Here is a 26084-nt window from a genome sequence, read left to right as displayed (position 1 = left end):
CAATAACAAATGAATATCCCGCTTCCCGTGTTCCACCAAAGGAGTATAAGAAGAGGCTATATAAAAAAGATTTCAGTAAGATCCAGAGTCTGACAACATAATACACTAAATGTCCAGGTTTCTATTTAAAATCACTCATCAAACCAAGAAAAAGGAAAATCACAACTTGAATGAAAAAAAGACAACAGTCACTTACATCAAAATGACACAGGTGATAGAATTATCTGCCAAGGATATTAAAGCAACCATCATAAAAAATGGTTCAATAAGCAATTACAAACTTGCAACAAATAAAAAATAGAAAGTTTCAGCAAGAAATAGAAGACATATAGAACAAAATGAAGTTTTAGAACTGAAAAATACAGAAATCAAAATAAAGTTCAGTGGATGGTCTCAACATCAGACTAGAGGGGACAAAGGGGAAAATCCATGAACAGGAAGATAGAACAGTAGAAATTACCTAGTCTGAGAAAGAAAGAAAATAGGCTCATGAAAACTGAACAAATCCTTGGTGACCTGTGGAATCGTAATAAAAGATCTATGATCATTGGAGTCCTGAAAAGAGAGAAAAAATAAAGTGTTGCTAAACAAGTGCCCAAAGAAATAAAGGTTGAAAAAGAACCAAATCTGGAAAAAGACAAAAACCTATAGATACAGGAAGCTGACTGAACAGAGAAGATAAGCCCAAGGAGATCCATGCATATACTCATTACAGTCAAATTTCTGTAAGCTACTGATAAAGAAAAAAAAATCTTGAAAATAGTAAAAGACAAAAGACACTATCTATAGGCAAACAACAACAACAACAACAACAACAAATATTCAAATGACAGGATTTTTTATGAGAAACCATAGAATCCAGAATGAAATGGGAAATGGCATGACATTTTTCATGTGATTAAAGAAAAGACCTGTCAAAGTCCAGAAGAATAGAAAAGGAGACAACATTGCCAAACACATTTTATGACACAGGAGGTTCTCTGATACCAAAACCAGACAAACAGCACAAAACAAAAACACTACAGACCAGCATCCTTCACGTGTATACAGAGACAACAATCCCTAACAGAATGTAATAAGTTATATTAACTAGCTCACACACACACACACACACACACACACGATCTTACTGAAGCAGAAAAAAAAGGTTTGATAAAATTCAGCACCCATTCATGATAAAAATTCTCAGAAAACTAAGAATACAGGAGAACTTTCTCAACTTGATAAGGAACATCTACAAAATTCTATAGCTAACATCATAATGTGAAATATTTTAATGCTTTCTTCCTGTTGGGAGGATCAAGGCAAAGATGTTTGTTTTCAGCCTACTATTTATAGTACTGGACGTTCGAGGCAGTACAAAAATGCAAGAAAAGTAAATAAAAACATACAAATCAGTATGGAGAACTTAAAATCATCCCTGTTTGCAGATGTTATGATGGGGCTCTGTAAAGTATCCTAGGGATTCTATAAAAGTACTCTTAGAAATAATGAGTTCAGCAAGATCTCAGGACAAAAGGTCAACTATAAAAACCAATTATATTTCTGTATTTAAGAAGTGAGCTTCTGGAAACTAAAATTTTAAATGTAATTTTCTGGGGCACTAGGGTGGTGCAGTCATTTGGGAGGCCGCCTCTTGGTTCCCACTCAGGTACTCAGGTCGTGATCTCGGGTTTATGAGATCAAGCCCCACATCTGGCTTCCTGCTCCGCCAGGAGGTCTGCTCAACAATCTTTCTCCCTCTCCCTCTGCCCTTCCCATTTGTGCTCTTTCTCTCTAAAATAAATAAATCTTTAAATAAAATAAAATGTAATTTTCTCTAGTCACTACAAAGAGAGAGAGAGAGAGAAATGTTTGGGAATCTAGCAAAACATACAGAATCTATAGGCCATGAACAAAAAAAAATGGGATGAAATAAAACAGACCTAAATAAAAGGAGATAAATGTTGTGTTCATGGACTATGAACTATAACATAGTAAAAAGCAGTTATCCCCCAAATTAATCAATAGTTTTAATGGAACTACTATCAAATTTCCAGCAAGCTTTTTTGTTTACAAGCACCCAGTTGACTGAATTCTGTGTGCCTTATTTTGTGTGGGTTCAGTGATAATAAACTACCTGTAACTAGCACATTTCTCCATTGGATTTATCTAAAGAGATTTTTTTAGAACATCTAAGAAATACATGTCTTAATAGAATGTGTAACATTTCAGCCAATATGGATTATTATAGGGAAGAGTTGAAGAAATGACCCAGAAATTATTCTTTTCCAAATCATAAATTCATGAGCTTTATTTAAATATCTTAGCTACTAAGCCTGTTTTTTCCCTAGCTTATTTATCCTGTGATGCCTTATTTATTCGTAGTGCTTCAAATTATGTTTAATAATTGAATCAGTGTGAAAAATGACTCAGACCCCTCATAGTTTATATAAAATACTGCAGTTAGGGTTTTCAATTTGTTAGGAATTCCTTTTTTGTCTGCTTTGAAGTTTACCATAATTAGTCCTTTCTAATTAATATTCCACTCATCTTAGGATATAGAAATTACTGGTTGATATTAGAATATAAGAAAGGACCAGTCTTCATTTTTATAACATGTATCTTACATCTGTAGATTAAAGAAAGTAAATAAAAAACGTGCTGATGTAAGCCTTCAGCATAGTAAAAATAAGTTTTGTATTCTTTCAGAAGTAAAGTCTTAGGAGTTCATATGTAACATTTATAACCTTATTATTTAAAATCATTTCCAAAACATACATGTACAGTGCATGTTTAGTTATATACATTTATTTTTTAATGTCCTTTTTCAAAACTGTCATTTGACAGACTGTGCTCTTTCCCTTTCTTTGTACAACTACATATATAGGTCATACCATCGTAGGCATGTTAGAAATGTGAAAAAACAACCCAATCACAATACAAAGCACTGTTAGAAAGCACAGCATGATGATATAAATTAAAGATGACCTAGATCTTAGAAGTGTATTATGTTTAATATGATTTTTATGATGCCTCTATGGCTCAGTGGGTTAAGCATCTGCCTTCAGCTCAGCTTATGATCCCAGGGTCCTGGAATCAAGCCCTTCATCAGGCTCCCTGCCCCATGGGAAGCCTGCTTCTCCCTCTCCCTCTGCCTGCTGCTCTGCCTGCTTGTATTCTCTCTCTCTCTCTCTTTCTCTGAAATAAATAAATAAAATCTTTTCAAAAAAGTATCTGCCATTCATAATTAAAAGGTACAACATAGTTGAAATGTCATTTCTCCCCAAATTGATCTATCTATTTAATGCAATCCCCATCAAAATATGAGAAAGATTTTTTTTTAAGTCCAAGCTGTATACCTATTGTTAGAAGCTTATTCTAAAATTTGTAAGGTAAGACACAGGACCTAAAATTTCTAAAATGGTTTTGGAAAAGAATAATAAAGTGGAAGGAATTATTCTAATGCTTGGGAGTGTTATGTAACTAGAGTAACTGAGGTGATGTGATATTGGCAGAGAGCTAGGCAAGCAAATCTATAGGACAGACATGACATCCCAGAGGTAGATTCCCACAAATATGGCCAACTGGATTTTGACAAAGGTACAAAAGTTATTCAGTGGAAGAAGGATAGTCTTTTCAAGAAATGCTGTTGGAGCAATTGGAAATCTGTAAGAAAAAAGTAATCTATGTAAACCCCACACCTCATACAAAAGTGAACCCAATCATAGATTTAAATGTAAATATAAAATGATTTATAAATTATATAAATTATATATATATATAATTATATAATTATATAAATGATATAAAATTTAAAATTTAGGGGAAAAAACACAGGAGATATGAATCATGGCTTGGTGAAAAGTTTTAGACCTGAAACCATATGAATCATGGCTTGGTGAAAAGTTTTAGACCTGAAACCAAAAGTATCATCCATAAAAGAAAAAATAATTCAATAAATCAGACTTGAGAAAAGTTAAACAATTTTGCATTGGAATTTCACTGTTAAAGATGAAAAGGCAAGCTACAAACTGGGAGAAACTATTTGCACAGCACCTAACAAAGGACTCATATCTAGGATATATAAAGAACACTCAAAAATTAATAGTTAAAACAAAAGGTATTCAATTGCAAAATGAGCAAAAGACATGAACAGCCATTTCACAGAAGAGTGTATTCAGATGGCAAATAAGCATGAGAAAGTATGTTCAATGTCATTAACCATTCAGGTAATTCAAGATAAAACCACCATAATATATCTCTACATGCTTAATGCTGAAAAAAAAAAAAACCCAAAAGTATAAAATTGACAATACCAAAAGCTACAGAGGATACAGAGACAATGGATCACTCACATTGCTGGAAGATATGTGAAATGGAACAGACCCTCCAGAGAATGTTTTGGCAGTTTCTTTAAAAAGTAAACATTCTTGGAACACTACATCAAAATCTAATGATGTATTGTATGGTGACTAACATAACACACACACAAAATAAACACACATTTGGTTTTACTTAGTTGTGCAACATAAGGAATGGTATGGAGGATATTAGGAGAAGAAAGGGGAAAATGAAGGGGGGGAATCAGAGCAGGAGATGAACCATAAGAGACTATGGACTATGGGAAAAAAGAATGAGGGTTTTAGAGGGGAGAGTGGTAGGGGTATGGGTTATCCCAGTGATGGGTATTAAGGAGGGCATGTCTTCGGATGAGCACTGGGTGTTACACACAAACAATGAATCATGGAACAGTACATCAAAAACTAATGATTTACTGTATAGTGACTAACATAACATAATACAAAATTTAAAAAAAAATCCTTTAAACTGGACTAGTGGCATGCCTTCCTAAGAGCAATGTATCACTGATCCAAATACTGGAGACTGTAGGAAGTCTAAGAACATTTACAGGATTATCAACAATTTTTAAAAAAATCATTATTGAATATTACCTAAATAGTAGTCCATCAAAGAAAGTAGTACTATCATTTATCTATTTAAAAATGTAAAGCATGTTTTAAACTTACTGGTAATTGCTAACTTAATGAGAATAATTAAAAAATAAATGTCTACTCTAAATTAAAAAAAAATAGTAAACATACATTTGCCATATGGACCAACAACTTTAGTCCTGGGCATAAATCCCAGATAAATGAAAAATATGTGCATGACTATTTTGCACCTTTATTTGTAGTAACCCCAAACCAAAAATAACCACAACTACCAACAATAAATGAATGACTACAGAAACCGTAGTACACAATTAACGTGGAATACCACTCACAATAAAAGTAAGCAAGCTACTGAAGCAGATAACAACTTGAATAGATCTCTAGGACATCATGCCAAGTGAAAAAAGCTGATATCAAAAGATCACATATCAAATAATTCCATTTTTTTTCTAAAATTCTTGAAATGATACAAATGATGCAGACCAAATTAGCAGGTGCTGGTGCTAGGGCAGTCTGGGAAGTGGTGGTTGATATGACTGCAAAGGGAGAGGAGAAGGAAGATCTTTGTGATGAGGGAATGATTCTGCAGGATCTATGTAATGACTGAGGCTATAGTTACTCCAATGTACAGTACTAAAAATGGAAGACATATATACATATTGCATTGATGTCAGTTTGCTGGTTTTGAAATTGCATAATAGTTTGCTTAAATGTAACTGAGGACACTGAATGAAGAGTATATGGGACCCCTCTTTACTCTTCTTTTTTTTTTAATTTTATTTATTTATTTGACAGACAGAGATCACAAGTAGGCAGAGAGGCAGGCAGAGAGAGAGAGAGATGAAGGGAAACAGGCTCCCTGCTGAGCAGAGAGCCCGATGCGGGGCTTGATCCCAGGACCCTGAGATCATGACCCGAGCTGAAGGCAGAGGCTTAACCCACTGAGCCACCCAGGCACCCCCGTCTTTACTCTTCTCACAACCTTTTTGTGAATATGTAATCTATCTCATAAGATAAATTTTAAAAAGCTCTGCCAATTACTAACACTAGAGATTTGCATAAATTGATTTGACCAGCCATCTTTATACGGGGGTTCCTAAGACCTCAGCAATGTAGTTATCCTGAGGACTAAATGAGAGAGGTAAGTGACTAAGGACCATAGAAAAATAGGACAAGGTCTGAATTGGAGTTCATTGTATTTGGGCTAATTTTTTTTAATTTTTTTTTTTAATTTCAGTGTTCCAGAATTCATTGTTTATGCACCACACCCAGTGATCCATGCAATATGTGCCCTCCATAATACCCACCACCCCTCCAAAACCCTCAGTTTGTCTCTCAGAGTCCAGAGTCTCTCATGGTTCATCTCCCCTTCCAATTTCCTTCAACTCCCTTCTTCTCTTCATCTCCCCATGTCCTCCGTGTTATTCCTTATGCTCCACAAATAAATGAAACCATATGATAATTGACCCCGTCTGCTTGACTTATTCCACTCAGCATAATCTCTTCCAGTCCCATCCATGTTACTACAAAAGTTGGGTATTCATCCTTTCTGATGGAGGCATAATACTCCATAGTGTATATGGACCACATCTTCCTTATCCATTCGCCCATTGAAGGGCATCTTGGTTCTTTCCATAGTTTGGCGACTATGGCCATTGCTGCTATGAACATTGGGGTACATTTTTACTATATCTGTATCTTTGGGGTAAATACCCAATTGTGCAAATGCAGGGTCATAGGGTAGCTCTATTTTTAATTTCTTGAGGAATCTCCACACTGTTCTCCAAAGTGGCTGCACCAACTTGCATTCCCACCAATGGTGTAAGCGGGTTCCCCTTTCTCCACAACCTCTCCAGCACTTGTTTACTGTCTTGTTGATTTTGGCCATTCTAACTGGTGTGAGGTGGTATCTCAATGTGGTTTTGATTTGAATCTCCCTGATGGCTAGTGATGATGAACATTTTTTCATGTGTCTGTTAGCCAATTTTGTGTCTTCTTTGGAGAAGTGTCTGTTCATGTCTTCTGCCCCCCCCCTTTTTAAAGATTTTATTTATTTATTTGACACACAGAGAGATCACAAGTAGGCAGAGCAGCAGGCAGAAAGAGGGGGAAGCAGGCTCCTTGCAGAGAGCAGAGAGCCAGACTCAGGGCTCAATCCCAGGACCCTGAGACCATGACCTGAGCTAGAGGCAGAGGCTTAACCCACTGAGCCACCCAGGTGCCCCTTCTGCCCATTTTTTGACATGATTATCTGTTTTGTGTGTGTTGAGTTTGAGGAGTTCTTTATAGATCTTGGATATCAACCCTTTGTCTGTACCGTCATTCCCGAATATCTTCTCCCATTCCGTGGGTTGCCTCTTCGTTTTATTCACTGTTTCCTTTTCTGTGAAGAAGCTTTTCATCTTGATGAAGTCCTAAAAGTTCATTTTCACTTTTGTTTCCTTTGCCTTTGGAGACATGTCTTGAAAGAAGTTGTGGCTGATGTCAAAGAGGTTGCTGCCTATGTTCTCCTCTAGGATTCTGATAGATTTCTGCCTCACATTGAGGTCTTTTATCCATGTCGAGTTTATCTTTGTGTATGGTGTAAGAGAATGGTTGAGTGTCATTCTTTTACACATAGCTGTCCAATTTTCCCAGCACCACTTGGGCTAAATTTTATTTTATGTACCTTTCACTTTTTCAAGTTAAGTATTTCTTCTAGCCTAGATTTTAAAACCTTAAGGGGAATATTCCACATTGATGTAGAATTTATTACAGGGGCCCAGTAAATTCGGATTGTTGACTAAGGCTAAGAGACCATCAAGATGTACCTGAGAGCCTTCAAATCTACCTGTTTTCGGTGCACTTGGTATGAACCAAGACCAGATTTTGGTATATTGGAAGTCACGGTTGTTTTTAGACACATACACTTCATAGTTTTTCAAAACTGGCTGTGTATTAGAGTCACCTGTAAAACATAGAGCACTAGGTCCTACTCCCTGAGTTTCTTATTTTTCAGGTCTTTTCCAGAAATTTCCCATGCATTGCTGATGCTTCACAGACGACATTTTACAAATCGCTGATGAGCTGTGCATATGCCTTGGCGTAAATGTGACTTTATATCTATAGAAAACTCACAGTACAAGGTGTAAAGGAACTTACATTCAGGGCGATATTACACCCGTGAGCACAGGAAAACACATGCTAACATGCAGACTATTCAAGTGGATCCATGTTGGTCAAAAACCATTTTTTAATTTTGTTTCACAAAATTATTGCTTATATACATACTTAGATGACCACACTAAGAAGAGGAAATGAGATGACCTACGGAGAACATTTTAAATCTGTTTTGAATAATAGTAATTTCAATACAATTATCTACAAATTAAGCTTAATGCTTTATTTCATATAGATTTTGTTGGGGAGAATGGTGATATTATGATAATGGTATTCTAAAATATGAAATGTGTAATGATTAAGGTAAACATCATGCTCTGATTCAGTATGCCAGGTTTTTTTTCTATTTTTATCTACAATTTATTTCTGTGCCAAGCAGTTGAATGCTTGACATAGAAAAATGAGTCTGTCACTTCAACAAATGGTATTATAAAAGCACTTAAATAATTTTAGCACAGATTATTATTGCAAAAAGAATATCCTTCTAAAAGTTTAACCAATGTTTCGTACAAATATTGGGCTCATCTGCTGTGTTAAAAATAAGTTAAAGAAGCTTCCTATTGGCAAAGAATGGTTTTCAAACGTGCCAAATACCGTAAGTGTGTTCACTTATAGCAGAAAATGTCTTTTGAGAGCCATTAAGTAATTAATAATTAATGTCCAAGAAAGTGGTATTTTAATAATTGCCACCAAAGAAATCAAAGAAAGAGTGATTTGTTAATATAGTTTTCTCATAAGGTGCCATGGAAATTTAGCATTTTAGGAAGATTTCTTCGTTCACTTATAAGAGTACTCTTTATTTTAGCAGAAGCCTTGTCCCCTGAGAGTTATACACTTTCTGCCTTCAGAGCTCAGCTGCTTCATTCTGCTGTTGCTTTTCTTAATCAGACTCTTGGCATCATCAATACTTGACTTTTGATAAGATCCCCAGGGTAGAAATTAAGTTTGGTAGACAGTGGCTACAGAACGAGTGCAGATTATTCTGGGCATTTCTTTTTGTTCAGTAGAGTGAAATTTTTAGTGTTGTTGAGAAGGTAAAAAAAGGAAAGGCATCTCAAAGTCTATTCTGGATTAGGATTTTCTGCTCTGTTATTTTAGAAATGTGCATGTAAGTTACAGAAAGTACAGTTGTTTTGTATACTGAAGAGTTTTTATGTTTAGAAGCCTGTGAGAGCAAGTACTATGTCCACTGTTCTGTTCTGGCTTGGATATTAATCAGAACACAGTTGAACATTATTTGTCTTCACAGGGCTTGCCATGCTGGGAACACAACCTTATATGTAGTGGCCATGGGCAGTCCTATTATGGGAAACCAAGTTGAGAGAAAAGGCGGGTCACTTGCTTCTGCGCAGGTCCTGGAATTTGAAATATCCAGGGGCCTCTACAGAATCCTGGCATCAGTTACTATGTTGACTCACTCAGTGTTGGGATCACTCACTTTCCCCTTACAGGACTCAGATCTTGGAGGCAATTAGCTTCAGAGAAAAACGAATAGGAAAAACTGAAGTGTGCTTTTTTAAAAGGCTGCTGAAGCTGGTTGATTTCTCATCATTTCTAAACCTATTGGAGCACTAAAGTTGGGAGAAAATTTACCAAGACTTTTCTTGCTGCCTTGATATACACTTTTTTTTCCCCAAATGCTTTGGTGGGAAGAAGTAGAGGACTGTTGTAAGTACAAAGTCACTAAAAATATTTTTACTGTGGCTTACGTTTTAATTTGTGGCAAGCTCACTGATTAGGCAGATTGATTTTAAATTATTATAGTAGTTTTTGAATAAGAATAAATGTTATCTTATATTTCCTGTATACATATATGTGTGCAGGTGTACATGTTTCTCACCGGGAGAACTTTTCAGTAGAAATGAGGTAGAGTTTAAAGTTTTTTCTTCACAAATATAATCAAGCAGATCTTTCTCTTTTAAGAAACCACTGAAGTAATAAAATATGCATAACTGGCCTGGAGTATTTGTAACAAACTGTTTTAATTGCTGTGAAGTCATTTGTGTATCTGAGTTATCTTGATTATTTGATCTTCTGTTCAGTAATGGTTGCATGTGGGGCAGTGACCTGCTATTTATTTTCAATGAACTAATTGCAGTAGTGGAATGATGTGTGGAGACCTCAAGGTTAAAAAAAAATTGTCTCTGGCACATCTCAGGGGAAAAAAATTTAAAAAAACAAAAGGAATTGTGATGGGTAAATGGAGGCGGAGAAAAGGATGATAAATATTTAAAAATCCCTTTCTCATATTATATTTAGTATTTTGAGTATTCTTTTCTGTAGAATATCATGAAAAGTCTTTCAACCAGTGATATGCTCTCTGCTGGCAAGTGACCAGATGCTTTTGTTGAGAACACAACATATAAGCATGAGAGACTTCTGATCATTTCATAGCAAGCTTACCATGTTGTTCCATGTCTAGGATGACCTAGCTTTTCAGTAAAGTTTTTTCATTTGGCTTTTCTATAAAGTGCATCTATTTTGTTTATTTTAAGAAAGTCATGGTGACTAATGAAAAATTTAGAAATTGACTCTGGCACAATAGTAAAAATAATACATAAACATAATATATGAGTAGTACAGTGTGTCCCAAAGAGATTGACAGAGGGGATTACCTTGCCCTCCTCATCCCGCCTTTGACTGGTGGATTATACCATTCTGAAACAGATAGGATGGTGATGCCTGTATTTAACAATGAAGAAAATAAGTCTGTCCAAATAAGTAATTCTTCAAAACTTCTGGTAAAAAGGTCACAGCACAACTTTGGCCTCTGTGCCAAAAAAAATGAACATTGTGCACTCACTGATTCACATTAGATGCTACCAGATTTTATAGTAAAACCTTTTTAATGACATTTCCTTATTTTATAAATTTATTTGGTGAGCATCAGAATCGCTTTCTGGTTGAAAAACCTTCCCATTTACTAATGTTACAAAAGTACAACAGCATATACTATTTGCAATGCACATATTGATTGATCCATTGTTATACTTAAAAATTCAAACCAGGAACCAGTGTAGAGAGCAATATAGAAAAAAATAGCAAAGATGCAATTCAAAAAATAGCAAAAAATGAAAGGCAAACCTGCTCTTTACTTTGTCATAGATACTCAAAGAACTTCAAACTCTTCATTAGAATTTAAAGAAAGCTAACCTTTTTGGGACAAGCTCTTGTAGACTTTACGAAAGCACATTTTAAAGCTATCAGGTGAAATTTTAAGCTGCATGACAGTGGGTTTGTTAAGAGAATATGAAGATATTCACACGGTTATATTCTACATTAACTTTTACCAGCTGACGTACTTCTGTTTGAATGTATTGACACTGGAATGAGATTTTTTTTTAATTGCTTAGTTTGAAAAATGTAAGAGTACACGTGGATGGTTTTTAATGAAAGTAGTTGCCAGAAGATCCCTGTGTAAACATAAATATTGTTTACTTTTAAAATTGCTCAAATATTGCATTGCAAAGAGTCACTCAAATTATTTATTGCAAATACACATTTCATTGGAATTTTTTAAATGATAAAAATTATCTTAAGGTCTAATAAAATCATCATTTAGAATGATTTCATTTCCAGAGTCTTCTAAGGGCATCTTAACTCTAAGAAAAAGAGATTGCTGATCTAAGTGGATAATATATTTTTTAATTGAAAAAGAAGTTTTCTGTATCTCTTACATGGCAAAACAGTATGGAAAATGCAATAGAGAATGTCATGTAGTAGTTACTGTAAATTTAAGATTACCAAGTGGTTTGTGCAAATTTATGTTATTTAAGGAAAAAAATGTGTTAGTTGACACTACTCCAGCTAGACAGTACTGAGATAGAAATTTGTAATTTGGACAGAGATATTAATACAGCTTCCTCTTTGGTTCTGAAGTATTCATTTGAAATCCTTGTAGTCCAAGTCATTTGTTACATGAGAAACAAATTGTCAAGTTCTTAACCACTTGTGTGGTTTAATAAAAGAGATTTAAATCTTTGTTGTCTTGGAAAAGTCAGGGTTTTTAAAAATTCTGTTTTATTATCTTTCATCATGGCTTTATCACCAGAAAAAAGCAAAGTGATTTCCAAAACTTTCCTTCCCCTTCCACCTTCTACTGTATGTAATATTCCCTTAACTTATTAAAATGATTTATCATATTTTTAATTAAACTATTCTTTCTTCCTCTGCAAATATAGGAACCATGGTAGTTTGATGTGAGTATATCTGTTTAAATAAAAGCATGAAGACATTTAAGTCACACAGCCATTGAAAATTCATTGGAAATTAACCTTTCTTTGAAGATAATTTTCCATTCATGTTTTCCATTTTGTTTTAGATATAAATCATTTTTAAAGAAATTAACAAATAAGACTAATGTATGTCCTCTGTCCAACAAAACATAAGAAACCATGAAGGAAGGAGCAGACCAAGGTTTTACAGGCCTTGGGATTATACAATTCGAGGGAGGGGAGTCTTTTGGGAAAAATAATACAAAATCATGAACTGACAATAAGGTAGGGCCTTGGGAGGAACCAGTGTAAGTGATGGGCCTCAAGGCTTAAACTTTAATTAAAAGTCATAAACTTTAAAAGTGATTTCATGGGAAATCACCTCCAGATGAAGGGATGCATTGTTGTTGAATCTTTTCCCAGTTACATTTTAAGATGAAATTGATGTGAGTTATATTTCTTTAAGAATACACTATTTCTCAAAGACAGGCTTTTATTTAATGCAGATTAGAGAGTTAAAAGAATGTATAATGGTAGGAATTTGACATTTCTGCCCTTCATTCTAAAAAGATACATTGATTAAAATGATGTCAAACTCAGTTAATGGAGGCGGTGCAGCTATTTCAGATATACAGGGTATGTAATTTGAAGGCAAGCCAAATCACAATGAGAAGAATAATGATGACCTTGGTTTATTTTTATATAGCACATTCAGGTTTTGATTGATTTCAGAAGGAGGCATTAGTTTTCTTTCTCACAAAGTCCTGCTATTGTCCTAGGAGATTTGCATTTTGTTATCAAGGCACTTGGAAAATTTTGTTGGGAGGGTCATGGGCTGCAGTATAGGAAATGAAGAGAATTTTTTTTTTGGATTTTTTTTTTTTATTTGTCAGAGAGAGAGGGAGAGAGAGCAAGCAGAGGCAGACAGAATGGCAGGCAGAGGCAGAGGGAGAAGCAGGCTCCCCGCCAAGCAAGGAGCCCGATGTGGGACTCGATCCCAGGACGCTGGGATCATGACCTGAGCCGAAGGCAGCTGCTTAACCAACTGAGCCACCCAGGCGTCCCGAGACTTTTTTTTTTTTAATGCAACCAAGTTCCATAGCAAAGTTGCATGAAAATGTTTATCTTTAGGGAGTATGCTCTGTGCAGCAGACTGAGCTTCAAAACACCAACAAATAAATAAATATCTTACAGTCTTCACCTTTTTCCTCATTTAAAAACATCTGTTAGTTAAACTTCTTGGGGTTTCACTCTATACAATATTGACAGAATAATATTCATAACATGGATTTGGAGTTTGAATTTAGTTTACATATAGATATGAAAGTTCAGTTGGCAGTGTTATGTAGTTTATTATTTTGCCTATTTGAAGAGAGTTTGTCTATGGATGTCATGTGTAGAATTTTTCTTCAGATCTTTATCTTTGCAAAATTTCAAGCTCCCTCCAGTTAATATTAAAAGTGAATGTGTCTTTTAGAGATTCTCATCTCCTGTCTGGAAGGGGACAGAGACCCTTCTCATTGTGAATCACTCCTATGCAAACTATAATTTGAGGAGTAACAACTAAAATGATTTGGTTTACTTTTTTCCTGAAATCTGTAGTATAAAAAGCTTATTTTCCCCATATATGACAGCATAATATAATTTTGCATTTGCTTTTTTTAAAGTAGAGATCTCCTCCAGAGACTCAGAAACAGTAACTCTCAGGGACAACATGGTCTTTCTCTTTCTCTATTCAAGATGACTGCCCTGAATGTGGGGCAGACAAGGGGGGGCTGCGAAAACCTTGGCTCCGACGTTCATGGGTATCTTAAATTTCTCAGCCACAGTTCTTACAGGCAGCAGGCAGAATGAGAATGAAGAGAGAAAAATGGCCTTACTTGCTCATGCTTAAAAGAGTCCCAATCTGAAGACTACACAACCTCTACCACATGCCCATTAACAAAAGCAAAAGGCAGTACTCCCTCTGGCACGGCTCAAGCCCTCCACTGAGGTTGCCATTTAAAAAAAAACAATGTCTATTCAACACTTTGCTCCATCTGATGTTATTCTGATATCATGTATTCAAAACACCTGGGAATTTTAATAGATGAAAGAACCAACAGGGCAATTTTCTCGGGGTATTATGGTCGCTGGAGGGATTTTGCATAGTGTATGTAATGATATTAAACCCTGAGAAAAAAGTGTTCCTAGCAGTCTGGATTGAGTTTGGAAATCAATTTCCTCCCTGTGCTCTTTATTATCTTTTGCTTTCTGCCTCAGTGCCTCACTTTGGCTTTGTCATTATGCATGCCATTCTTCAGTAATGGAAGGTAGGGCGAATAGACAATTATCCTTTAACTGGAATGGAACTGTCATTTCTTTGCTGGTAAAAAGTTGATGCTGCTGTTGTTTTTGTTGTTTGTAAATGAGTCTTCCAGAACTCTTAATTCAATATTTTGATTCCATATAATTTTGGTGAAATAATATAATTCCATATAATTTTAAAGAAAAGATGTTGGAAAATTGGTTTTACATGTCACTTTCAAAATCTGAAATACAGTAAAGTCTAGTTAAAAAGATTTAGTCTTACATTACAGTTCAAGTGCAAGAATATGAGGAAGAGCTTTGCTTCTATTTTTACTTATTTTAGTCTATTATTTATTTTAGTATATAATCTTGTTATTGTAATGAATAGGAGGAATGTTAAAGTGCATCATGAAAGCCAATGCTTATCTGTGTAATAAAGTCAGAATGTTGACATTTAAATGGATTTTAAACAGGGTTAACATGATTTTAAAGAAACTTGAGAAAAACAGATATTTGAAGAAAATAGATGTTTGAATTGTTATGCTTTTAGCTTATATTTAATAAATATTCAACTCATTCATGGGCATTGTGATGAGCAAGGAATTTACATATGCCAACATAATGTACAGTATTTGGCTAGTTTACTTTCAATTTTTAAATGTACTTTGTCTACACCACTATGAAACAACTGATGTTTTAGAAAAACCAGTATTAATTGAGCACAATTAGCATTATAGTAGTCTAATCTTATGTCCAATTATGGGCAATAAAGGAGTTGCCCTTTCAGTGTTTTCATCCTTTCCTTGGTTTTTGCTTTGTTTGTTTTAAATTGCTGTCCCTCCTCCTGCTCCATTTCTGGCTAAGACTGTCATTGAATCAGGACTATAAAAGGGCATAAACATCAGTGGCTTTTTGCTCATTCTTGGCACCCATCTTTATTTGCACACAGCTTGTCTGCTCCTTTATCAGATTACAGCAGCAGTACTACCTTAGCCTGAGCTAAGTGTTGAGTTAAAGGGCATGGGAGTCGGCACACTCTTAGGAGTAGGGATTTTAGCTTTGGAAACCATGTGATGTCAAACTAAAGAAATGTGAAAGATAAAAATCACAGAATCAGAACTGCACACGTATTTTCACCAAAGGCAGGTTGAGTAATTTCTTTTTCTACTGATGCTCAAGGAGAGCAGGATTAGAAATATGTTATAAAAATGGCTGAGGAACCAATAAAATTATCTGTAAATCCCAATGGCTCCCGTATATTGGGAAATAACTTGGAAGGAAAAAGGAAAATCTGACTCTACACACTGCAACCAGATAGAAGCAATGTTGGCTTGTAGCTGGTTAACTAAAAGAGCTTACTGGAAGCTCAGACAGCTGGGGAATCCTGATTTAGTAGAGCCTGAAGGGCAGGTCAGGAGCCATGTGAACAGCTGCTGAAGAGCTAGAGGATTCCTTTGGATTAGGTGTACACACCCCATCTCTAATGGGCTGTGTCAGAGAGTACCAAGTGTTATCACAGAGTTCAGTTGGCTCAAGCCTGTGGATTTTGCAGTGTTTTACTTTAAATGTCTGGAAATAGAGTTGCCCTCAAAAGAATTCCAGAACTAAAAATATCAAAAGAAGTGACTCTGTCAAGTTTGTATTGTATTGGGTTTCGGTGACCACTGTTTAAAGAAGGAACAGTTTGCTATTCACTCATTCATGCAACTAATATATATATTGAGTGCCTACTCCATGCCAGGTACTGTACTAGTCTCTGGAGATAAGATTCTAAACAAGCAAACTCACTGAGATTAGAATTAAGGAATATATATATATATATATATATATATATATATATGTAATAGTCACACACTATTTAAATCTCATTTGAGGCAAGGGCTGGAGAATAAAGCATACATTGTTACAAGAATGCATAATAGTGAGACCTAGACTAATATTAGAAGTTGGGGAGAGATCCCTAGGAAAATTACGTTCAAAGTAACACAAAAACGAATGGAATTGGGGAACAGTGGTCAAAGGGAGAAAGAGAGAGGAAAAATGTTTACATTCAAAGGAAACAACATGTGTGCAGATAGAACTTGGTATGAAAAAAGAACTAAAAGAAAGTGAATTTTCCTTGAGTATAGTAAGTCAGAGAAAGTTTGGGACTGGTGTGCTGCTAAAACTGTGAGAGCTGGGTTATAGTAACTAAGAGCCTCAGAGGCCATGGGAATGATTTTTTCTTTATAGTAAAATCAATGGACAGCCTTTTAGAGTCTTAGGTAGGCCAGTGATATGAACATACTTGTGGATTTTTTTCCTTAATATCATTCTGTTTTGTGAAGAAATTAGGAGATATAAAGAGTAGAGGAAGGATTATCACTCTGATAGCTTCTCCAGGGCCAGAAGTTGGTATTGACCAGAATGGTGACACTGAAGTTGGAAGAAGGGAATTTATTCAAGATTTAGTTATGAGTTGGAGTAAATAGGAATTGGTGTTGATGGATGTGGTGTTTTCCATGGTCCATAGAATTGGGTGGGTAATAATGCCAATTACAAGAAGACTTCAAGGAATGCTGAGAAGCATTGGGGCTGTGGATGCTAAGTTTTTTACAGAAAGTGTGCACACTGTATGTAGGGGCTGTGAGTCGTCTAGAAACAAAGTCATTATTGGAGAATTGAGATGTGAGCCATTGAGTTTAGATGAGACCAACTAGAAAGATCATGGAGTGTGAAAAGGAGGTCAGGAATTCCATATGGAAGACAAGAACATGCCAAGAAATTATAGAAACATCTAGGTAGAATGATAAAATCCTAAGGAAAGTAATATTTCAGTAAAGAGGTGTTTCTTTCAATCTCCCATTTAATGACTTTATGAATGAGGATCACACTTGCAACACCAGGTGTCTTGGTTTCCACAGTCTCTGTCATCTATTTACCCCTAATTTCCTTTCCCATATTGCTATTTCTGTGAGATATCACCAAAATGTTGCCTTAGTAGAAAATCCTCAATAAATATTTAAATTGTGTAATGTATTCAGCTTTTTCCTGTACTCTGCACTTCCTAAAAATACCTTCTTCGGAAACCCCATTTCAACTGACTGCTGTATAATGAAATGAGACTTCAGTGTAAAACATTTATCATAGTCTGAATTTCAATTGCTCAGTCAGAGTTGTTAAGCAATATGAAAAATCATCCTTTAGAGAATACAGAATTGCATAGATATGACAAGGTAAATTTGCACTTTATTTAATGCTATTTTAGTTAATATAGATGCTTATTGGAGAAATGTCTAAAATTTCTTGAGAACCATTAGTGAAATTGATTATTCTTAAATCTGGAAAAATGGTAAAAATACTTAGAAAACATTGACAGTTCAGTTTAAATAAAACTAGAATTGTACTGAAGCAATAGAAGGCACTTGAGTAATTGAAATTTAGTCATGGATGAGTATAATGTACTTATCAGTTAGCTTTCGGGGGAAGTAAGACTAGATGGAATATTAATATGGTATTGAGCAACTTTTTTACTATTAGGTTTTTACTTGCTTGTAGCCAAACATTAGCAAACACCTGCTATGTTCTGTCTGACTTCTTTGAGATTATAACTCCATAGGTACACACACACACACGCTCACACACACATGCATATATATACAACTACTATAATATGTCAAGAGATTTACAGAGCATGGTACAAATCAGCCATAAATGGCTAGTTATGGCTGATGTGATTTTGGAGGTTTTCATCAAAGTATCTACCTCTATAAATAGGCCTTAGAGTATAGGCTATGGAGATGTGAATTAGAGAATAAGTAGAAGGGGTGGTGATGCATAGGCAAGGATTAATGAGACATTAATCTATCCGACATGAATAGTTATTGACAGTACTTTGTATGTGCATAGCACTATGAAGTATCACTAGCATGAATAGATTTCTCTCTCTCTCTCTTCCTCTCTCTCTCTCTCTCTCTCTCTCTCTCACACACACACACACACACACACACAAAGTCTAGAAATTAAATGCTTTGTGTACAAAAATGTTCAGCTTGACTAGTATTTATAAAATCAATAAATACTATTAAAACAAACCTGAAAATACTGCTTCCATTCAGAAAACATAAACACTACAACACAGTTGGGAAAAGGAAAAAGTACATATTCCAATGTCACTTCCCAAGTGTAAGAAACAGTTGTGGTTTAATATTTTATTTATTTCTTAAAGAGCTATCAGTCATTTAATTTTAATATTAAACATTAGAGGTAACTATTGTTAGTGGGATTTTTTGATATTTTTTAAGAAAATGGAATAAATGAGTCTATCATACTATCAAAGTATGATAAATATAGAAAAAAAATATTAACTTTCTATACTTTATATTAATCAGCTGGACTAGATTAATATTTTTCCTTAAAATTTTATGATTTTGTTATTTTTCTTTTTTTTTCTTTTTTTTTTTAAGATTTTGTTTATTTATTTGACAGACAGAGATCACAAGTAGGCAGAGAGGAAGGCAGAGAGAGAGGAAGAAGCAGGCTCCCTGCTGAGCAGAGAGCCGGATACGGGGCTCAATCCCAGGACCCTGGGATCATGACCCGAGCCGAAAGCAGAGGCTTTAACCCACTGAGCCACCCAGGTGCCCTTGTTATTTTTCTTAATTCAAACTTCATTCAACATAATTCATGTGAAGTAGAGAATATTATGTCACTGAAACCAACTGAGAAAATTTCCATTTACTTTCTTGAACTCTTAGCAGTACCAACATTAACCATTTTCTCCCTTTTAAAAATTGTTGTGTGTCCTTGAGCTCTGTGCATTGCACTCTCCTGATTTTGTTCTCATTTCTTTGGGTATTTCTGTTTGATCTACTTTATAGCCTAATTATCTGTACTCAACATTTAAATATTAAGATTTCTCACGGCTCATTCCCAGTGTGAGTGTCTTCTCTCTCTGTAGTCCCTTCCTTGGTCATTGCACCCATGCCCATAACTTACTAACACACATGTGGAGATAACTAACCAAATTATACCTCCAGCTCAGATTTCTCTAGTAAATTCCAGAACTGCAATTTCAACTGCCTGGTTGGCATCTCCATTTATATGTGACAAAGTCACCTCTGCTCTAAGTGCCCCAAACAAAACTTGTCCTTTGTCCGTGAAATCTGATCTTCTCTCATTGTTCCCTTTATCAGTGAATGGTGCCACCATTCTAGTTTCACAAGCTCTTGAAACCTATTATATCCTTGAAACACTTACCTCTCAACCACTTATGTCTAAACCATTAATTATTTGGGTTTTATCTCCCTAGTATCTTTTGATCCACTTCTTTTCATCTCTTCTACCATTAGCCTAGCTCAAGTAGTTTTGTCTCCCTAGGAATACAACAGCAGTAGCCATTCTGGTGTTTTGCATTGCCTCTTCCCCATTCCTTCTCATTTATTCTCTAAAGTTCATCCAGTCACCTAAGTTTGACAATATCAGTGCACATTCAACCACTTTAGTAGCTTCTGCTCATTGCTAAGAAAGCAAAACAAAATAGAACAAGATCTAGACACTGTCTAACTCTCCCGTCACATCTCCTGTAATCCTGCCCCTGCCTTACCGGTTTTCTGGGTTTCTTTCTGTTCCTTGAATAGGCCTCACTTCTTCCTGCTGTAGGGCTTTTGCATGTGGTTTTCTCTTTGTCCAGAGCCTTCTTCACCCTTTTTTTCTGACCTAGCTAACACCCCTTTCCACTTATAAGTCACTGCTGGTGGAAAGGTGTCATAATTCCCTTGAGCAGATAAAATGCCACTATCATATAATAGCCTACCATAACACATAGCACTGTATTGATTCCATATATATATGAATGACACGTGTGTGTGTGTGTGTGTGTGTGTGTGTGTGTGTGTGGGTGTGTTACTAATCAATGGTTATCACTCAGAGTACATGGTAAGTTCCATGAATACAAGTATCTCATTTAGTTTTGCTCACTACTGTTTTTCCAGAACCAGGCACATAAGCATTTGTTAATAATGTGTGTAATATTTTGTTGCATGCTATAATTACAACCATTTACATATAAGAACATGTTGTAATAATAATGATAATTTAGGGTGCCTGTGTGACTCTGTCAGTAAGTGTCTGCCTTCAGCTCAGGTCATGATCTCAGGGTCCTGGGATCGAGTACCGCATTAAGCTCCTTGCTCAGCAGGTAGCCTGCTTCTCCCTCTCCCACCGTCTCTGCATGTGTTCCCCTTGTTATCTCTCTCTGTCAAATAAATAAACAAAATCTTTAAAAAATAATAATAATGATAATTTGATTGCATTTTACAGGACAACAAAAGCACTTTAGTTCTGGTTGAAGCTCAATGTATATAAATAATTAATGAAGATTTGTTCTTTCTGTCATTGGGTTTTATTCTCTTCTCTTATTATCCATACTCCATTTTACTGTAGTCTTTTGATTCTTGGTTTTGTTTTGTTTTACTATTTTCAACCCAGATATTTCTTTCCTGCATCTATCTTGGTAACTCCCAATAGCACTTGTCAGTGTTAACTGCTTCCTTCACATCATGATATTCTTTCTCGATTCCACTCTAGACTATTCCTTTTTTTTTTTTTTCTGTTTCTTACAGTTGGTGCCTTCCCTCCCTCTTTCAACTTACTATCTGTGGATATCCTGGAAAAGTCACTCATTTACTCTTTTTTCTTATCCCCACCAATTTATCTCTTGAAGAAGAGATCCATTTTCTTTGTAACCTAGAAGAGCTTGCAATGTATATTTGGGTATAAAGAAGAAATAATAATTTCATTTTTAAGATGTATGAGAGAGGAACGCCTGGGGGGCTCAGTAGGTTAAGTGTCTGCCTTCGGCTTATGTCATCATCTCAGGGTCCAGGGATGGAGCACCTGAGCCCCTCATTGGGCTCCCTGCTCAACGGGGAGACTGCTTTTCCCTCTCCTTCTGCCGTTCCCCCTGCTTGTGCTCTCTCTCTCTCTTTCTGTCAAGTAAATTAATAAAATCTTTGGAAAAAAAAAAAGAAAAAAGAAAATAAAATCTTTGAAAAAAAATATATTAGAGAAAAAGTGACCCTGACCATTAAGTAATTTGTCCTAGAGTATAGAAAGGTAAGAGGACTCAAAACACATTTAAATAGTTTCTCTGTGAAAGGGCAAAAGAATTTGGCAGTGAAAAATAGATTATACTCTGTAAAAATATATTGTAAATAGTAGCTTTCCCATTTTGTAAGAAAAAGACAACTATCAGTGAAACACAGAAAGAAAAAAAATGCATGTTCTCACTTATATGTGGAATATCAAAAAATTGAATGCATAGAAGCAGAGAGTAAAAGGGTAGCTACCATGGCTGGAGAGATGGAGAAAACAGGGAAATATTGGTCAAAGAGTACAAAGTTGCAGTCATAGAAGATGAATAAGTATAGACATCTGATATACACTGTGGTGGCTATTGTTAATAATACTGTATTGAATACTGGAAATTTGCTATGGGAATAAATTTCAGCTGCTTTCATCACAAAAAAGATAACTATGTGTGAAGATGGTATGTTAATTAGCTTGACAGGAGTTTTCACTGATATACATACTTCGCTATGTATATCAAACCATAATGCTAGGCATGTTATACAATTTTTATCAAGAATAATTGGAAAAAAAAAAAGTGACAACGCCAAAGCCCAAATAGATGCAGAGAAACTGGATCTCCCATACAATGCTGGTGGGAATGTAAAGTGATACAGCCATTCTAGAAAAATAGCTTGGCTTCTAAAACTAAACATGTAATCACTGTATCACCCAGCAACTCCATTCTTGGGCATTTATCCCAGAAAAAGAAAACTGATGTTCACAACAAAACTTGTACATGAATATTTACACCAGCATTTTTTTTTTGTAATAGTCAGAAATTGGACACAACTCACATATCCACCAATGGATGGATGTGGAACAAATGACACATCAATATTATGGAATACTACTTAGCCATACAAAGAAATGACCTATTGATAATACAACAGCTCTCATGAATCTCAAGAGCACCATGCTTGGAAAAAAAAAAAACAAAAAACAAAAAAACAATAACTCAAAGATTACATACTGTGTTATTCCTTTCATTATTATTGAAAAGAATAGCATTATTGAAATAACAAAATTATGAAGACCAAAAAAACAGATTGTTGGTTGCAACAGGTTAGGAATGGGGGTTACTCAATATAGGGGTGCCAGAAGAGAGCCTGTGGTAATGGACCTATTCTGTATCTTGATGGTGGCATTTGTTGTGCAAGACTATTCTTGATAACAATGCACATAACTACACACACAAACAAACATGCACGCAAATACCAACAGAAGGACACAAGTGAATTTATGTATAACTGGTAAAAATTTGAAGAAACTCTGTGGATTATATGGATAATTTGCCAATTGTGACCTTGTACTATAGTTATCCAAGGTGTCAACATTGTAGGAGGTAAGGTTGCACAAGACATCCCTGCATATTTCTTTGCAGGTTCCTATGACTCCATGTTTACTGCAAAATATTTTTTTTTAAATACAACATTAAACCTTTAACAAGCCCTCAGTATCCTGAAGGCCAGTGTGTCATCACAAGATCTAATCAACAGATAAGTCTTGCAAATTAATAAATCCACTATTTAGGGTACAGACAAAGAATGGTTTAATGCTAACCCACTAGAATGCAATCCATTTCTGTTATAGAGGAACATGCATCACTTATTGAACAAAATGTCATAGTGATTTAAGCCTTGTTCTAAATGTCCTACCTTGTGAGGTATTACGTTTCAGGTTGTTTATGACCAAAAAGACTGCATGAGAAGGGCTGGCATTTTAGAGATTATGCTGGTCCACAGGCATGGTAACTGGACAAGGCCAGAGACTACTTGAGTTTTCAACCTGAGTCTACCTATCAAGCTAATTAATCATGGACAAGCCCGTATTTAACTATTTGTTTATTGAGTGCCTGGTGCTGAGCTGATTGTATTTAATATTGATTGTCTTCAAGAAAAAAATAGGAATATTAATGTTGCTTTACAATGTTGCTTATTGTAGGCATTAGGAAGGAACGTTTCCTGGTCATTGGCAAAGTGTCCACAAAATAGACAGTTTTTGTACTTTGTATTATTTTAACTATTAATATTAATGAATAGCTAATTTACATTTAACCTCCAAAGAGGTGACAAATTGTATAAGCAGATGCACAGATCAAGAGATGATCTCTGATAGTATATGTGCATGCACGTGTGTGTATGTCTGTGTGTGTGTGTGTGTGTGTGTGTCTGAGATCTCCCTGCTTTAATCTAGTCTTAAACAGATCCATCCTTCTCATTGTTACCCCAGTTATGTTTCTAAAACACTAATTGGATCTTGTGTCTGTATCTTAGCATCCTATAGAGAATCCTCTAGCTACAGGGTAAAATCCAAGGCCCCAGCACATAGGACCTTTTACAGTATGTCCCTCACTTTTTTTATCGCTGTTGTCCTCCATGTAGACTTCTCTCCAGTCATAAAAATTGTGGTTCCACAAATAAGTCATGTAATTGCATGCCTATGATTTATTCCCACTTCCTAGAATGTTCTTACAAAAACCACTGTCAGGGGCGCCTGGGTGGCTCAGTCATTAAGCGTCTGTCTTCAGCTCAGGTCATGATTCCAGGGTCCTGGGTTCGAGCTCCACATCGGGCTCCCTGCTCAGCAGGAAGCCTGCTTCCCCTCTCCCACTCCCAACACCCTCTGCCTGTGTTCCCTCTCTCACTGGGTCTCCCTCTATCAAATACATAAAATCTTTAAAAAAAAAAAAGCAAAAAACAAACAAAAACAAAAAACCACTATCACCTTGTATCTTATACTAACAATTTATATCCATTATTCTAGTGTTTGTTTATAGAACATCATTAAAAAGCATTCCGGACTACCCTGGGTGGGATAGGTATCTCTGTTCTGTGTTCTTAATGAAAACTCACTGTAGATAATTTTGCACAAGTAATTATATCCTCTGATGTCAATGTCAGATTGCTTGTGACTCATTCCCTTGATCCTTGAGAGAAGAGTTTTTGTCTGTTATTTATGGGTTACTTGTGCCTAATTGTTTCTAGGCCCATATACGAATAATTAAATATTGCAGCAATAGTCTAACTGTTATTTAGTCATGAAATCATTATATTTTTGGAACTCAGGTGTCCAGGCTGAAAAGGGCTCATGTGTAACAGTGAATTCTGGTGTGTATTATTATATTCAGACACACACACGCACACGCACACACACACACACACATACGATAACTAATAAAACAGAGTAGGATAATTCTTAGTATATTATTTTTTTCCTGAGGGCTCAATGAATTGTAAAAGTTATAAACCTCAGTCTGAAATGTCTGTTGCTTTATTTAGATCGTTCCTGTAATCAGTAGTATTTTGGGTTTTCCCAATTTCTTTTCTTAGTCTCGAAAGAAACTCATAGTTAAAGAAGAAGCCTGACTTGTGGGGATTCCTTTGAGGGACTACAAAGCTGAGATCTTTTTGGAGTTGTTGAATTACTACCAAGCGAGATAGATTCAAGGAGGATAGAAATTAGGTGAATCGCTTCTGTTCGTACACTATGCGCATGCTGGTTCTGCTGTTCTTTGATGTGGGTAGAAGAGTTTTAAGTCTCTGGCTGGGTGTCTGAGGACAGATTGCTAAGAAAGAGTGCAGTTGGCTTGGACTACCTGGAAGACAACTGCTTGCTTCTGCTTGAGTTATTGTTGGAGTTTCCCTGAAAGGGGCTTAGAACGGAATGTCCATTCCAGGGAGGATTCAGTTTCAGATAGCTGCCTTCCTGAGCTCATTTTCCACCCTGAGGTCTGGCCACATTGACTGGAAATCTTTCATCTGTTTTAATCTGGATTGGAGCTAATTTATAAAAAGAAAGTTAGTTGCTGGGTAACTATGTGCCCAAACTCAGGGTGACAGATGTCTATTGAATGACTCAGACATATGGAATTGGAGGGTACCTTAAAACAAAAATAGTTTCTTCTAGGTCAATATAACAGCCTACCCATATTTATTAAGTGGAGTCTTTTGCATTAAAAATAATGTTTCTAAGTGTTTTATTGGCAAGTGAATATGAACTGTATTATGTGCATTATGTTAACATACTATTTGTGCATTACAGAAATCCATAGGTCTGGTACACCCAGGTGTTTTAGGACACAAACTAGCTGGAGTGATGATAGTGATTTACTGAAGTAGTGGGCCATCTGACCCAATTTCAAAATGAAATTGAGTTTCTGAAAAACTAATGTAATAACTTTTCCTTTAATATTTTATCTTTGAGTTATTATTTGTATATAAAAGGTTTTTATGGGACATCTTCATGATCTCTTCTGACTTGGAAAGCTTTAACCAAGAAAAAGATATGATATAGACTCATTTTATCCATGACAGTATATGATGATAGCTCTATGATTAATTTTTTCTTAGTGAAAGCATATATTATTGTATTGTCTTCA

At 35.6% G+C, this 26084-nt stretch overlaps 1 protein-coding gene across 1 annotated transcript in view; it reads left to right on the top strand.

Annotated features, from left to right (window-relative positions):
* Window positions 1-9444: 9444 nt before the first annotated feature.
* Window positions 9445-26084, top strand: part of LOC111150534 (dystrophin) — a 2087545-nt gene continuing 2070905 nt past the window's right edge. Inside the window, exon 1 of the mRNA XM_022508030.1 lies at window positions 9445-9761. Coding sequence (XP_022363738.1) covers window positions 9731-9761 — 31 coding nt within the window. The 5' untranslated portion in view covers window positions 9445-9730. The remainder of the gene's footprint in view (window positions 9762-26084) is intronic.

Source organism: Enhydra lutris, unplaced genomic scaffold (genome assembly GCF_002288905.1).
Source record: "Enhydra lutris kenyoni isolate GAN:26980312 unplaced genomic scaffold, ASM228890v2 scaffoldscaffold23, whole genome shotgun sequence".
NCBI classification, from domain to species: domain Eukaryota; kingdom Metazoa; phylum Chordata; class Mammalia; order Carnivora; family Mustelidae; genus Enhydra; species Enhydra lutris.
The sequence above is the reverse complement of the archived record's forward strand: the minus strand, read 5'-3'. Positions and strand labels throughout refer to the sequence as shown.